The following is a 17,325-nucleotide window of genomic DNA, read 5'->3' as shown; positions in this document are numbered from 1 at the left end:
TAATCGATCCTATAAATCATGTTGTCCTTCGGTTAAAAATCGGAAGCTCCACTGTGAGACTGAAATGCCCTCAAAGTGAAAGGTCTTTTTTTCAGGGATTATTGATTCTCAAAAGGGATTCATGCTATTTGCTTCAAATCATTTTACAAATAAGAACTTTGAATGCCGATAACCCTATAATAAGTTATTTTGTGTGTCTAATTGTTTTATGCATTGTATCTATTGTATGCTTTGACAACCTACGCTCAAAAAAAAAAGTTGCTCTCTGAAGTCTGTCAAAACCAGAATCCTAGAATACCATCAAAATGATGTCAAAGATGATATCAAAAGTAGCTACTTCTAAAAACATACCTCAAAAATGGCCAAATTGTTGCATAGCGCTGCTTTACTGTGAATGCTAATGTCAAACAATGTCGCTCTGAGGATTACCTATGCAGAGAAAGCTAGTGACCTTACATGAAGGTCAAAGGTGGTGTGCCTCCTGCATGCAGAAGACTTCTGACCAACTGTGAGATCTTACCAACATCAGCTGCAAACCAAAATAAATTATACAGATTATGTCATCACTACATGCTTCCAAGATTGACAGTACTGACTTGTCCTTGATGTGAGGTCACTAGCTTTCAAAAATGACTACATTTTCAACCTACTTAAAAAACTAAATATTTTTTTCACAAAACCTATTGGGTGGACAGTTTTAAGTTTTACCACTGCAACATTAATAAAATGGACAATTGAACTGAACGTTTCACGAAAATCCATGACATGACCTGTGAGGCTCTAGGTGATTTGGTGTGGAATGACCCAATAATAAATAAAAGTAATGCTACTTTAACATGCAAAAAATATAACCAGATCAAGGTCCAACAGATCTGATTTGAAGACAATAAGTGATTTGATTTCCTTCTCACAGGTATGGTCAAGGTGCATTCCTTGAGCGTCACATGTACAACGCATTGTAGCACACACTCATACGCTCGCAAACACTCACACACACTCTCTCTCTCACACACACACACACACACACACACACACACACACACACACACACACACACACACACACACACACACACACACACACACACACACACACACTCATACGCACGCAAACACTCTCACACACACTCTCTCTCTCTCTCACACACACACAATCACAACACCGTTCAGTCTTTAGTTTTCCATGGCTTTCCCATTTCACCTCTGCATTCACAGTACCAGTGGCATCACCCTCCTAGGCTTCTTTAAACAAACTACGAGCGTACGACTAGGTACCATACGTAAACAGGGTTAAGTTGCATACAGGTGTTCTGATACATATATTAAATAATACAATCTGTTTATCTAATAAATAAACACAAAAATAAATACAAAGCAGAAAAAATCTGGAGTAAAAAGGGATAAACTTAAATCTGTGCTTTTGGAAACTTCTCAGAACTCAACATTTTCAGCCAAGACCAATGTTGCACTGTCTGCAATTTTTTCACGACTAAGGTCAAAGCGCGAGTATATGGCAAGATGGACATTCATACTTTAAAACAGAAACATTTCATTTGTTCTCTAGCTTCAGTCCTTTGCCACTAAAGTTTCCTTGCTTGGGTCACTCACATGCCTTGATCCTCTTGTTCTTTTTAAATGTGTGGCTTTTGCACAACACAGGCAGTATTTTGTGCCGTAAACGGCCTCAGGTAAATTACATTAAGGGTTTTTGCGGGCTCTGAGGAAACACTGTTGGAAGCCCCGGCTTGTTGTGCGGTCTGACGCATGAACTAAGGAGGAAGTACAGGGAGAATTACATGACGCGCTGCACTTCCTCCCGATGCTTGACCGCATGGTAAGCATTGCTCTGGCCAATGGCGTTCGACTGTGATGCACGCAAATGGTACCACAGACCTAAAAAAAAAAGAGAAGAATTAGAAAAGACAAACACACGCAGAGCTTAGTGCTTCTCTGTGGGACTAGTTGAAGAGTGATCAATCAAGTGTCAATCAATCGTTTGCTAGAGTCCTCAGCCCCTGACCGCATTAGGTGTCAGGAGTCACCGAAAGCCAGTCAGTTTCCATGGTGTACGCTAGTGCCACACTCATCCCTGTGGTGAAGTGTAAAGGTAATTGAAGGCTGACAGCTGGATTGTCTTGGTGTGTTGTGAGACGTGGAAGCAGGTGGCCAGGCTCTGTGTTGTGTAAGGGTCATAATATGGGGCACCAATATGGCCAAAGGGCAACATTATATACCAGTATAGTGTCAGAAGTCGGGGGTCAGTCTGCTCAGTTAAAGACGACTGAAGCCCAGAGAGGTTATCTTGATCTAGTTTATGATTGTGTTGTTGAATGTTTTCAAACAGTAACTGGGACCTACTGTTTCAAAATGAGGAAGAGAGAGAGTTAGCTTTGAGGTACCCCAGACTGGGATTTGGCCAGAATGGAGGGGAGGGCGGGATACAGGGGCATTTGTTCTCCTGCGCTGGAGTCGGAAAGTTGGGAGGGTGAGAGGTCCTGGGTGGAGAGGGTGAGGTCGCCCAGCTTGGCCAAGGAGTTGGAGCGTTTGAGGGGGGAGGGGATGGTGAGCCCTGCTAGCCGCATGCGTGTCTCAATTTCCTGTGCCCGCTGCCGTACCAGACCCGGCTCCCCCCCCCGGACACTGGCCAGGCTGGCCAGGCTGTCACTGCTGGAGCTGCGGGTCAGGGAGCACCCGAGCGGGGAAGAGGGAAGGAGAGCCCTGCCTGGCGAAAGAACAGGAGTCTCCAAAGCTTGAACGCCACTAATGCCACTGCCGCTCTCTATTTCCATGTCCTCCATGGGGCCATGGGGCGCCTTCTCCTCCCCAGCCCTGCCTAGGTCCATCAGCTCTGGCTGGGATCCTTTGGGGAGGGTGTCCTCTAGGGGCAGGCTGGAGAGTTGCTCCAGACGCTGCCGCACCAGGCCAGTGGTCAGCGTGTGTCCTAACAAGTCTTTCTGATGCAGCTCTGCTTCTGGCCTCAATGGGAGAGCGTCCTGGTGTAGCTCCACAACAGGTGTCACAGACAGGGGCTCCTGTGGTAGCTCCACAACTGGCTTCATAGACAAGGGCTCCTGGTGCAGCTCTGTGACAGGCCTCTCTCCACCATCCAGACTCAGCTGGAGCAGTGTGAGCTCGCTAATGACCCCTGTGCTAACTGCCCCTTGCCTTCCTCTTCGCTTCTCTTCCTCATCCTTTTCTGCTTCTTCTTCTTCCTCTTGCAGCTCCTCCAGGTCCTCTGTCTCCAGTGGGCACTGCAGATCCCGCTGGAGCTCCTCACAATTCATGGGGGACACCAGCTGCTGACGGTAAGCCTCCAGGCTTGCCATTGGGGGAGGGGCCGGTCCGGGGAGGACACGGTTGGCACAGCGGGGGCATCGGCCACAGCGGCAGAGGTGGCTGCAGGGGGGCTGGGCGGGAGGGGGGCGGGTGCTAGCCGCTGGAATCTGGAGCATGTGGGAGGAGGAGGAGGAGGGGCGCGTGGGGACGAAGGGGATACCTGCCCCTCGCGGGGGCTCTATGGAGATGGTGGGAAGCGTGGAGTGGCGTGGGGGATTAAGGCGGTGGGTGCGCCCTCCGGCCGAGCGCTCGCAGCGCCGACTCGATGGCAGACGCAGGCAGTCCCGGCACGACTGGTAAGAGGGCTTCACCTTGTAAGGGTTTCTGATGCTAGCACTGTCCTAAACAGAGGAAGACACACAGAGGCAAATGTATGGTCAGAGTTGTGTTTGTTCCAGTGCAGAAGACAAGTAAATGACATATAACGTACTGAAATAATATAACAAACTCCAGTATGACTGAAATTGAATACATATAGAAAGACAAAGAAATAAATATTTTGCATGTGAGCATCTTGCATTTTGTTCCAATGTCTGAGGTATGATCATGTTGTAGCTTTCCAATAAATGTCTTGCTATTCTTTGTATCGATGGGTTACATGCATCTTCAGAAAGAGCAAATATTTTATTTATATATAGCCAACGCCCAATTCCGTAGTATTTCAGGCATTTGAAAAAAAAGTCCAAAAACCCCTTCAAGCTCTTCAGTCCTTGCTAAATTCCTAAGCCTTATGTTATTCTACAGCAAAAAGTTCAGAGGCTTTTGGTGTGTTGTTCAAGTCGATTTGTAACACAGACACACATCATTAAATAATAATGCGCTGAAATCAATCATGAGGTCACACTCACGTCAAAGGTAGGCGGGCAGCTGCGTTTGTTGGCGAGACGATTACTGTTGTTGGCATTCTCGTTGTTGAAGCGGTTCAGGTTGGCCAGCGAGGACCCGGATGACGACCGGGACACAGCGCCCCCGTCCTGGCCACCCTCTGCCCCCGCTCCCCCGGCCGCTCCGCTGGCGAGCGCCGCCATCTCGGCCTCCTCCTTCTGTGCCTCCTCCTCGTCCTCTTCCTCCACCGTACTGAACTCCAGCCGCAGACGCATGTCTTCCAGGGGCTCCAGCCTGCTGCAGGTCTGCGCCGCCGTCCCCTCTCCGAGCGGCGGGCCCAGCGTCGGCGTGGGGAAGCCGTCGTCGTCCAGCAGCGCGTCGCGCTCCACGTCCTCGATCTCGATGAAGACGCGCTCGAGGCCCAGCAGCGGAGGGCCACGCACTGGTGTTGAGGGCTCGCTGTCCAGTGCTGTGTCCGACAGGCGGCGGAAGTAGTAGTTGTAGTTCAGCTGGTCCAGGGGCGCCATCTCCACTACACCTCCGCAGCAGTGAGGAGACGCAGATGCGCCTCCTTCCCGCATCCACGCCGGCTCGCCCTCCTCCCCTTCCCCACGCTCCCCCTCAGGGCCACAGCACACCTGGGCCCCCTCAGGCATCTCATCGCCCCCTCCCTCAGGATGCCACAGCTTATTGTGCCTTTGTTTGCTAAAGAGCAAAAAAAAGAGAAACAGGGATAAACAGACAGATACATTTAAATCTGCTTTTACAATTGTTACGTGATTACTTGCTGCACAGTCCAAATTTCTAGGCCTATTTTGTTACATGCCCCATATTCATAAAAGTTTTGAACTGGATAAATAGAGTTTGTGAAAATGTTTTCTAAAAGCACCTTCTAATTTCTAATAATTGTCCACTACAAACATTCAACATGTGATGTTAGATAAAATCATTCAAGCCTAGGCTGTTTGTGAAGTCATGAAACCCACTATCACCTAAAAGTTTTATTAAAAAATATTCTGCAAATCACTTGTCTACAGCCAAAAACTCTGCGAGGATCCTGCTTGGCGAAGTAAGTCTTCATAGTGCAGATTCTTTTCAAAGTAATCCTTTGTGCAGTAAGTATGAGATACTGGAACTCTTATAGTAAGATAATGGAACTCAGATGTTAAAGTACTGGCATTCTGATTCTGAATTCCTGGAACTCTGCCCTCACCTGGCGTCCAGGATGCCCTCGTACTCAGCCAGTTGCCTCATGAAGCCAGAGTTGGGGCATGCGATGGTCCTCTTCTGTTTCACCAAGTTTAAGGCCTTCTCAAGGGACCAGCCATACTCCTTCATGGCGTAAGCGATCACTGTGGAGGCTGATCGACTCACACCCATCTTACAGTGTACCAGACACTTGGACTGATTTTTCCTGCAAACAACACACACACACACTTTAGCAGAAGCACTTTGTCTAAATACAGTAAAAGCATATCATGTCACCAGCCATATACTTAAATGAAAAACATTCTGTGCTTGTAACATAAATGTAAAGTGTGCTTGTAACTTAAATCATGCTTACAATGATTGATACTACATAATGTCTATTCTATAATGTATAACTTGGAAGTTTGTGAACTAACTTGGCTCTGACGATGAAGTTGTAGGTGTCATTCCAATGAGCCAGCAAATCAGTGGCCTCCTCGTCGTAAACTCGTATATTATGATATGCAAATGTGCCTGGGAAGAAGTTGTCAATCTCCCTGGTGACATTAAGGATGTAACCCACCCTAAACCAACGCAAAAAAATGCATTGAATAATAAATAAGAAAACAACAACAAAACAAAAACAGAATAACTTGAAGGCAATGTATTGTTATACACCTGTTGCCAGAACCTCAAATGTAAAAAAAAAAGAAAGGTTTTTTATTGTTAAGTTTCATCAGGTTTTTAATGCAATATTCTTTATTATCACTCTTTAAGTGTCAGAATCCATTTGGTCTGAAAGTTTTGATTCTGACTCCAGAGTGAGTTTGGATTTGTAATTTACCCCAAGTCTCGCAGCTCTTCAAGATTAGAGGCATTCCACTCCGAGCCCTAGAGGAAGGTTATTAAAACAGATGAGCACAGATAAAAACTGACCAGGTGTGCTAGTAGACCACAAGAACCACTGTTTAGCTGGTAACTTGTGTCGTGTATAATGGCGAATATAGTCCAGAGTTGTAGTCTAACAGGTATCAGCTTGAAGGTCACGTGAGACACCTCACCAAGTAGAGGTGGTCAAATATGAGCGTGGCTTTGTCCATCTGGCCGAGGATGAGCAACATCTCGTTGTCGATGAACTCCTTGTACTCCTTGAGGTTGCAGCTCATATGTTGTTCGAGCTCGGTGCGAATCTGAGGGGAGAATAGGAGCAATATCACCTCACCATGTTTTGACTTTACAAGGCCTGACAGACTTTTTAAAGTAGGGGCATTGTGTTTCATAAATAGCTTTTATGGACGGTAAATGTCCATTTCATATAGTTAATAAAATGTCCATTTCATATAGTACTGGCATTTTGGCTTATTTGTATTTCATACAAAATACTTAGCATACACTGCAATATAAACTTAATTATTTCTGTAGGGGGTAACCCAAAAACTGCACATTTTCATCACTTTAGCAAAGATTACCTCTGGTACTATTTTATAGCATTTTATAGATCTGAAATGATCACTCACCTCCTTTGAGGTGACATTCTCCAGATCCTGGAACATCATGACACTGCGTAGTTTGGACTTGATAAGACATTCTGTTCGCTCTCTCTCTGTCGGCCTGGCCAAATAACACACACACACACGCGCACGCGCACGCGCACGCGCACGCGCACGCGCACGCGCACGCGCACGCGCACGCACACGCACACGCACACGCACACGCACACGCACACGCACACACACACACACACACACACACACGTGGTCATAACAAGGCCAGCATATCTTGACTGTATTTCTATTTTTACAATGCTTCTCGGTTCATCATTGTGCATGTAGGCCACTGAGGGGACACTTAGTCGAGTTTACAGAGACTTTTTCAAAGAGGATACTCAAACCTATCCACTATGTGCTTTAACCTTGAAGAAAGTAATTCAAGGCCTAATGGATGCTACAAAACATTTAAGCCTCAAGCCCCCTTTTTTATTTTAGGCAGAGGTATCAAAGGGTACACGCGTTTAATAGGGAGGACACTGCTGCCTACTAAACTAGGACTTTGCTAAAATATGCTAAAATATCAGTAAACAGGAGAAGCACACTAGGAATAAGGGGTGACGAGAGGATACCGGTCAGTGAACATAGTGGGTGAGTCAGGCCGAGAGGTCTCCAGGTCGGTCATGGCGTTCCATTCATTGATGCAGCTCTGCTCCGAGGAGATGCAGCTCTCGTAGTAACCCGTCCAGGTGAGCGCCATCCCGCCTGGGAAGTAGTTGTACCTGCGCGACACCTCGCAGGCTTTGTGTAGGACCTGCAGGGCGGACCTGGACACACACACAGAACAATGGTGCTTTATAGTGAGGCCTCAATCTAAAAAAAGGAACTGACTGATTTATGCATGTACCTTTAAAATAAAAAAACACATTTGTATTTGGTCTACTCTATGCTAATATGGCTAAAGTATTACTGAAGGAGATGTTCACAGGTGCCCTCCTGGAGTTCATCTCTTCTGTGGAATAAAATGGCAGCCCCAATATAAAACTGCTGATTCAGCTAATCGTGCTCTTAAGGAGAATCTGAACATTAATGCCAGGTGTGTGAGATTAGGGCTACATATTAACACTGCAGAGAAGCAGAGCAAGAGGAGGATTTGGCCATTCTTAAGACATCTGTTGTCATTGTAAGCACACACTGGTGCCCTCTACAGAAGAGGCATGTTAATTATCATTCCTGCTAATTATTTGAATTATATGCATGTTAATTATTTTAATTATTTTCATATATATAATTTAAGAAATTTTAGTCTACATTTAAAAAAAATTCTATTTTCTGTGTAACACTGATTCAATACAATCAAATATGATCACAAGGTTTCTCTTGTAATATAATTCCAACCAGGGACATTCATTTACTGAAATAACTGCTTGAACATTCTATCAACAGTCTATACTATACTGCTGCAAAAAGTAGCCAAATATGGCCACACCCGCTCCAACAGCTTATCTTACAGCAGCATCCCCCAGCCCTCCCCTTCCCTCCCTCCCTGGTGACAATGGACAGATCTTACTTCCTTCCTGTCACAGCATCTTTGCCTAGCAACCAGCAGAGGGTGCATTATCACAAATTTCTACTGTCTCCACTCCGGCAAACCAATCAAGTCCTGGAGTGAAATCATTCGGCATTTTTGTCTCTCCTGATTGGCCGAAGTGTGTGATATTTAAAGATTTCGGTTATTTCTGGGTCATTTCAAAATAGAACAAAGTGTACTGAAAACAAGAGCCTGGGAAAAGTGCTCTACCCACCACATGGCCTGGACTGACACCGGCTTGAATACGTGTGAGTGTCCAGCTGTGTTCACACTGAAGCCTCTGTGGGTGAGAAAAAATAAAACAGCATGACATCCAGGGTGGATCATGAATTAGCAGATAAATGGTGTCTGTCTCTAGTGTACAGATGGACAGAACATGAGCCTCTATAACACACCTTTATCCATAAAGTGTTTTGCAATATTAGCAGATTATTAGTCTCCCTTTTATTTTTATTAGCACATTAATTATCCTTTCAACAGTGCAAAGGACCAAATTCACTGCTTCCCTTTCAAACTCCTCATAGTGTGTATTTAGCTACATTTTACTATATTTACTTAAAAGGTCTTCTGTTGTATTTCAATAATCAATACTCAGTAATAAATGCAGTATGATCAAGCATGCATAACGTCATACAATACGAATTTATATTCAATTCATATCGAAACCACATTAGACAGGGTAACAGATATGCACTCACCCATCACCGTCCAAGTGTATACTGGTGTCACTCCACAAAGGCAAAACCATCCCAATGGAACAACTTTTGCTGCACAAAACAAAATATTAAATGAATAATACATGAATATCTATGCAGTGCAGATGATGGTTCAACCATAATAACTGAATCATGAAACAGAACTGGGCCTATGGACCAGCTCTCATAACTCTCCTAACTTTTCACTTAGAGAATAACTGTACAATACAGAGTATGCCTTTTTTGACCTCTGACATCAAAAATAACCTTTCTATCCATAATGTGTCTCACAGAAAGTTATTTTCTACAACAGACTTTTCGGTCCTAAACAGCTCGGAGTAACCCAAGTCCCCCCCCCCCCCACATGTCCTCTGGCCTTAAAATGTGTGCATATTTTGGCCACATGATCAAAGGGGAAGGTTGTCTGAATTTTGATAGTGTGTTCTTAAACAAGTGATGAGAAGTAAAGATTTCGTTGAGTGGCCTCTTCCCTACCTGTCCTTGTTTGTGAAATCCATGCCCAAAAGGATGTTTTCTTCCGTATCTTGTCTCCCATTTGTGTAAACAACGACCATGTATCGCACACGATCAGACCAGACACTCTCCAATCTGACAGCCTGGGGAAGAGAGAGAGATATTACTCAAGAGAATTCGCTCACAAGTAATTAGACACCGCTGTCCACTTTAGTACCGCAGTGTCTTCCTTAGAGTACAATAGTGATGCTTGTCATATCATAACCCAGCATTTCATTACTAACTAATGTACAACCACCGCTGTTAATGTGAGGCATCACACAGTCTACAGACTGTGGTTGACTATGTACTTATCTGTAAAAGTGGACACTGCGTACTAAAAGTTATTTGTCTGGTGAGATGGGATTTGTAGTAGACAGAAATATTTACCAGCGTAATGCGGTCCTCAGAGCGAAGAGTGTTGATCATTACCTGCAGGTGTTGGGGTAAATCACCTGCAAAATGAAAACCACATGAGTACACACTGACTGTGAATTTTTTTTTTCACTGACAGTGACATTTTATCCAAATTGACTAAAAGTTACAGCTGATCAAGATGTGTATTGCCTGGGAACTGAACATATGGCCTTGTTGTCTCAAACTTGTTGAAATCATTTTAAGTAAGCTGACCAGGAGGCCACAAGTCCGTGATTCGCTGTCCATGCAAGACTCACTAAGCATCACCTTGCATCACTAAGTTTAATTCAACAATTTAAGGAATTGACTGACCTGATGGTGCCGCGATTTGCAATTAGTGATCTGCTCATTACACATTCAAAATTGCATTCTACAATATAAAACCTATTACATAACCTATTAAGTGCATGCTTTATCTATCTGCTCACAGCCTTACTAGACAGTCAGTGTGTCGTGAGCATACTGGCACATATCAATAGTGGTGTGATGAGTCCTTGGTGATACATGCACTTTGAGCTACATCTGAATTCACCAACTAGAATGCTACTCTTCAGTATGGTTCACCAAAGCTGAGAAACAGCGAGAATGTATGTTGGTGGTACAGTGATTAGCGTACCGCCTTCTTCCCGCGGTTAACTTGGGTTCTGCATTATGCTTATGTAAGTCGCTTTAGACAAAAGCTTTTGCTACATGCCGGACTTTTACCTTTATACGTGAAGTGATTTGGAGATATCTACAAAAGTGCTACGTAAGTGCTGTTGGTGATTCAACTTGTCTTTTCATTCGTCTGTATATGATTAGCTTTGCACATACTAAAATAAAATAGTATGCATACGGTCTCATTAACATGGGCATAGTATCTAGGGCTGATTTTGTGGCTGATTTTGGACTAGACTAACTAGCTAACCTACCCCTACCTATCCCTGGTGAACCTGTTGCTCCAATACTTCAGTTTCATATACAGACCCTACAGCTGTGGTGCTTTTGAAAGAGGCAGTCCAGTTGCAGCAGCCATTTCCTCTGTTTGGACAGACTCCGCCTAACGCAGTTGTTTATGACCAAAGGGAGGCTGGACGGTCTGACCAGTTCATTACATAATATGGTAATGGCAAAAACATACACAGTGCCTTTTGTGTCTTTTTTTGTTGTTCAGCCTGGTCATTCATCTCAGTGACATATTCTTATTTTTTTAACTCACCAAGGAACATGACGCACTTGACTGTGTTTGACGGATAAAATTGTCTGTTAAGAGATGTCAACATTAACTCTCATTAAAGACTTGAATTTCAGGAAGAGTTTTGAAATAAAGGAACGACACAGAGATGCAAAATCAGAATTGCAAATCAACGACTCAAACACTTTACAGTTGTAGTGGTAAACCTGCATGCTCTGTAGCATGTCTGCTCTGTCTTGTACTTTGAGCTACTTGATATGAACTTACCAACTAGAATGCTATTCTGCAGTCTGGTTAACCAAGATGTGTGTTAACACTGAGAATGTGGTCAAAGAACAGACTCCTCACACAGTGGCTGACAATAAAAACATGATGTATTCAACTTAAAAAACATTTGCCAAAAAAGTGTGAGGACCTTGTATGAAAAAAAAAAAAAACAAGGGGACAAACGTTTTGGACCTAACCAATCCTCATTATTCCCTGTTTGTCCCTTCTTTCACCACATCTACTGTGTTGGATTTTACGCACCAGGTAAAACGTCTGTACCGAGACCTAAATATACAGCACCCTCTATCTGATTTAAAATTACTGAAAATGTGCCATGTGGAATGAAGCGACAAATACTGTGTTCAGCAAGTTTGTTCCACTAATATACAAATTGACCTATAAATTCAAATATGAAACTATAATAATATATAACTAAAGCAGTACAGTTTTTCACCAACCAGCAGTAAGTAGATGCTTTGCCCTGTAGTGAGTAATAGGTCAGCTGAAACAGACACAGGCTGGGTTGACGTACCTGCGTGTTTGTGGTGAGTTGGGGTCCTGGGATCTTGTGTGTTACTATTGCCGCCCTGCTGGAGAAACAGAGCTGCCCCTTTGACCATAAAGAAGCTCTCACTGAGGCTGAAACACAATAGACAGCGAGAACAACACTCTTCAGAGACCATTACACCATTTGGGCAGTCCCCCCCACCCCCCACCTCCCTCGAACCGAGGGACAAGGACAAATGACCCTCATTTGTAAAAAAAACTTACAGGAGGCCAGAATGAGGGTGAAATGGTCTGTATCGCCTGCCCTTGTGTCTAATTTGCCTCACTAATTAAAATAGCTGCATCCTCAACTGATATGTTTGTCATTGACACCACAGTTTTTGCACCCAATCGCCACCATGCCAGATGAATCAAACAGGAACAAATCTACAGAAAAAATATCAAATGAGGTTCTGGTACCAACCAGGCAGAATCTTTGACTTTTTATGTAAAGCATCCATGTATCCAGCAAGTGTCTTTGCAAAAATCACAACCTTATTAGACGACAAGGCCAATGAAAAATTGTAAGAATGTTATGGAATAGAACCTCTTACAGATGATTATTTAAATTTTCTTTGGATATCATTTTAACAGATAACAAGATAGCTATAGGTAAACCTCTTTAAATGAAACGGCATGGCCCCAGGAAGATATAGCATCATGTCTTTTCATGTTTCGCAGTCACGGGAAATGTACTGGGAGTTTTAACAGCACAGAGGAAATAACCACCGTCCTGTGATCTGCCAAAGGTCAAAGTGGATGGATACCGTGGCCCCCGCAGCACAAAGATGGCCCTTCCTACAAGGGTACCAGCTCTGAAGGCAGAACGCCTCATCAGGACACCGAACAGAGACTGGCTTTGTTTCCTGAGCTGATGACCGGCTGCAACCTCTGACACACACTAGCAAAGAGCATGACAAAGTGCCTTGTGTTGGCACGGAGCACATGTTCATTTTTTTTAATCTCTTTACATTTCTAATGCAGCTACAATGGTGGAACATTAGATGATATTTCCCCATGTGTATTTTGAGAAAGGGTGATGGGTAAATAATAACACATTGCAATTGGTTGACTGGGAAACTTTGAACAATTCTTGGAATGCCGTGTCTGATGCATGTTACGCAACAACCCCAGAGAAATGCTGACAGGACATCTGTTTAGCATATGGACACGGGGCTCAAAGAGAAATGCCTCGGCAATAATGACTGAATGCACGAAACATTTACAATGTACTGTTGAGAACTGTCCAAGAGTGTTTTCACTCCACCACAGACTACTAGCCTACTTCCCACAGCAGGTTTAATACTGAATTTTCCATATGTAATATGACAATCCTGAAGTGTTGGATGTGGCAAATCACAATGAAAATCCTGAGAGACAGACGGAAGCATTGAGAGCACTAATTGTTCATACATAACAGAGAGTGATATCTGAGATACACTGAAAATGTTTATGCACTGAGTACGAAAACACAACATCTGCGTAAGTGGTTGGCTTGAGGAGGCCCAGGTAAAATAAGTAGCTTCCTGTTAAAATTATATTTCGTTTTGTAGCTATTTTTGCATTAAGTTTGAGCATCACAGACCAAACACCATCGCTAACCCCAACAAGCAATTTGCCGTTCCGGCAAACCAAGAGCAATGTACATCAAATAAACTTACAGTCTGCAGATCTCAGTCTGAGAGTGGCCAAAGTAGGGCAGCACCTTCAGCATAGCTTCATTCGGAGACTCCACCACAAGATGCATACTGCGTTTCTTATTTCGCCACTCTCCTACCTCTACTCAGGATCATAGAACCGCTGCTCTCTCTCTCTCTCTTTGTCTGAGTGTCTGTCTGTTCGCCTGTCGGTGTGTCTATCGGTCTGTCTGTCTGTGTCTGCTTCTCTTGATCTGCCTCTCTAAACTCCAGTGATGAAGATGAATGATTCTCTATGTTCGTTCAGCTGTTGTTCTGCCTGCTGTTCTGTGCTGTGCTGTGCTGCACCTCAGCCCACACGCAGTGTCAGTTTTATCTCTGCCTGGCATCTAAGCCACAGGCTGAGCAACGATGCAGCGCACTCAATGCAACAACCGTTAGCCACCAGCCCAGATCCACACACACTGACAACTGACTGGGTTGTGTGTGTGTGTGTGTGTGTGTGCACGTGCGCCTGTGTGCATATGTGTATTGGGTCAGGGTCATTTTGAATGCGAGATGCGTGTGCAAGCGAGTCGGACCCGTGCAAGACCTCCCGCTGTGAGAGAACACTGATGCGGAGGGGTCATATCTCCGCATCCTGACACAGCAAACAGCAGCAGCAGCTGCCAGCCCGTTCTGATGATACTTCAAAATGAATAAAGTCTGCACACTCAGTGTTTCGTGAGAAATGGGCTAATGCACGGCATAATGCCATTTAGATCACGCTCTACACTCATCTTCATCAGTGCGTCCTGTTACACCTCACAGTAGTGCTTTCATGGTGGAAGAACTACTGCAGATTTGTTCCCCTATGATCAGTTAAAGAAATGGCCTCTTCTCTTTTCCTTTTTGTCAGGCAGTTTAAGACGAAACAAGCATTGTCTATGACTAATTGCCTAGAAGTCTCTGCAAAAGGTATTCCAGACATGTTTCAGACAAATAGCTTTTCTTTGCGAGGAAAAGGCTGAAATGTACAAAGGGGCATGGCATTCTGAAGCTTCCCAGAAATATTCACATGTGCTTTCAATAGCTATCAGCCACCTTTTGACCCTCACTAAATGCAAATATTTCAGAAAGGCTGAAGGAAAACCCCTTCTTGTGCTACATACACATCACACCCATCAACAAACCCACAACAACAACTACAACAAAATGTTTTGTGGCAAGTCAGATATCGCATCATAACAAGGATGGGAATCCAATAATGAAAAACAAGCCTTCCATTCACCTCTGGTTGGCCTTTCGGTCGTCATCGCTCCCCAAATCCTGCAGGAGGAGGCAATACAAGATAGTCAGAAAAAATTATGCTGTGCACTACATTCCAAGGGCAACAGTCAGGTGAGTAGGCTAATATTACGCTTTCCAACGGATCTTACTTTCACAGAAATAACTCACTTGATATACTCATAATCAAATGTGAAGATCATCTCCAGTCTTACACAGTCACAGTTATCTGATTCATACTAAGTTGTTGCACAGCACAGTATTATGACTAAGAATCCATAGTGACTTTACACATAGTCCGTGAGGTGATATAACATTGAAAGTATGATTTATTTCTAATGGCAACAGGTATCATAAATCTACATAAGACATTCTGTAACAGCTGTCACAAGGTGTACTAACATACGACCATGACAATAAAGGAAAGTGTTTCACAAAACAGCTAAGTGATTAATTTTACAAGAGGGAAATATATATCTTTTGTTTCTTGCATTTGTTTTGCATACTAAAGTAAAAACAGTGCGTCACGGCTCTCTTTAGGAAAAACGAAAGAGGTTAAGCGGCCCAATTCTTGCCAAAGTCACAGAAGGAATATGAGCTCGAGTTTTGGCTAACAGCGAGGTCCCTGTAAGTATGACATCATTGCTGCAGCGAAGTCCCCTGGGTCTGATAACATGGCAGCATGCACGGTGGGCAGTAACTATTGCACTGACTGACTGTGGCTGAGTATGACCGTTTGCATGAGTGTATGAGTTCGTCATGCTATATTTGATGTTACCATTACATGGCACATCATAAAGTAAACTATCGTTCAGCTGCCTTTTGATAATTAAGCGTCGTGGTTTTGATTTATTGAATTGATTCTCAGATAGAGATCCAGATAGCCACTTACAACTCGTGACTTTGTTCCCAATGTAATGCCATATCACTACTCAGTTAAATTAGATATGATGTTGCCTACTTGATTGAAAACATCACAAGCTACGTTCTCGTGGCGCACCCTGTTGAACGTCCGTCGTTATTGCATGTGTGGCCACCCCCTGTATCATCATAAATAATGTAAGACAGTGATTACTGAATATTTAGCCTATTTCAGTAGCATTAAAGCAGATGCAGCCAATTTAAGGCTCAAATATGTCAGATGAGCTAAACATGAACTAGTTTCAATTCATTCATCGTGAGTGCTATGAAAACAGCACATATGCTATAGCCTACTTCTAAAGCTGTGTAGAACTGTGATTATAATACGACTGTCACTTTGTTTCGTTGAAATGAAAGAGATGTTTTGGATAATCCCAGCTAGTTCATGCTAAACGCAGGCTGGTTATACAAATGCAACGTGCCCAAACTGTACTCTAAGTCATTACTCTTACGTTGTTACATTGTATATTATATACACTAAAGCTGTGCAGATATGAAACATCAGTGTTCCTTTCACTAGGATAAATTTAAACTACACCAGAAATGCATTGTTCTACCTAGCTGGCATTGTGCGATTTAATCCCTGAAATCAGATTCTGCTCTAAATGCCGACAGCAGCTAGCGCTAGCCCTCTAAAAGTGCTTGTCACGGTTTTTGTTAAAGCAGGTGCTGTCATATCAATATAGGCTACTCTTGCTGATTTATTCTAGTTAATTTGACAGGGATGTCAAACACCGCATAGCTTGGTTAAACAATCTATATCCATCAAGTCTACATCAATGTCAGGGCCTGCCGCTTGATACCGGGTCCCTACACGCATCCCCGGCGTTTCCTCCCCGGCTCTGCCCCTGTAGTTGAGTCCCTGCACGGCCCTCCGCCTCCGCTTACCTCCCCCGCGGTGCTGGCGCCGGTGCTGGCAGTGGATGCTGCACTCGGGGTGGGGGAGCGCTGCAGCGTTACCAGGGCCATGGTTGAAGTGACCTGGGGACGTGAGTCCTCGGCCAAAGGAAACCTATGTGCCCTGTGTCAAGTCAATGTCCAGTCTGTCCAGTGGAAATGATCAAGACAGCATTAAATATTTTTAGCGCCCGATTTTACCATCCCGGTAACGGTAAACCCATCATCGGCTTTGGCACTTCGTGTCGTTGTTTTTCTTAAATCCCCGTGGGCATTCGCTTGATGACGCTAAAACGGTAATATCCATTATAGGCTACTCGGGTTGAGTCGTAGCCTACACGTTTGCACTGAAACGGCTCGGCTGAAGTAAACAGCTCGTATCGTCCATCACGAACCACAGAGACTAGACTGCAGCAGCGTGTGGATGTTGGATACTGGTGTGATGCCAGTGCCATGATACATTACGTCAGTCACTTAGCAAGCTATCAGAGGCGAGTGGCCAAGCCAACGCGAGTGAAGGTGACTTTAGCCACAGCCTTCCTATCGGTCTCTCCCCGCAATCGATT

At 44.1% G+C, this 17,325-nt stretch overlaps 1 protein-coding gene across 2 annotated transcripts; it reads right to left on the bottom strand.

Annotated features, from left to right (window-relative positions):
- Positions 1-1,096: 1,096 nt before the first annotated feature.
- ssh1b (slingshot protein phosphatase 1b) lies at positions 1,097-17,255 on the bottom strand. 2 transcript variants are annotated; one of them, XM_031578201.2, is made up of 15 exons: positions 16,751-17,255; positions 14,946-14,983; positions 12,025-12,131; positions 10,025-10,089; positions 9,617-9,738; positions 9,125-9,193; positions 8,641-8,706; positions 7,468-7,662; positions 6,866-6,959; positions 6,410-6,538; positions 6,193-6,239; positions 5,786-5,932; positions 5,374-5,574; positions 4,184-4,865; positions 1,097-3,676 (listed from the first exon to the last, which is right to left on the bottom strand). In XM_031578201.2, the coding sequence occupies exons 1-15, from the start codon at positions 16,829-16,831 to the stop codon at positions 2,384-2,386; spliced, it is 3,336 nt and encodes a 1,111-aa protein (XP_031434061.1). In that variant the 5' UTR covers positions 16,832-17,255; the 3' UTR covers positions 1,097-2,383. The 2 variants fall into 2 exon arrangements, with proteins under 2 accessions (XP_031434061.1, XP_031434062.1); XM_031578202.1 differs by lacking the exons at positions 14,946-14,983; positions 16,751-17,255 and adding an exon at positions 13,700-14,939.
- Between the last annotated feature and the right edge of the window lie 70 nt (positions 17,256-17,325).

The sequence above is a fragment of the Clupea harengus genome, chromosome 12 (genome assembly GCF_900700415.2).
Source record: "Clupea harengus chromosome 12, Ch_v2.0.2, whole genome shotgun sequence".
In the NCBI taxonomy this organism is placed as follows: domain Eukaryota; kingdom Metazoa; phylum Chordata; class Actinopteri; order Clupeiformes; family Clupeidae; genus Clupea; species Clupea harengus.
Note: the sequence above shows the minus strand (reverse complement) of the source record. Positions and strands in the feature narration are given on the sequence as shown.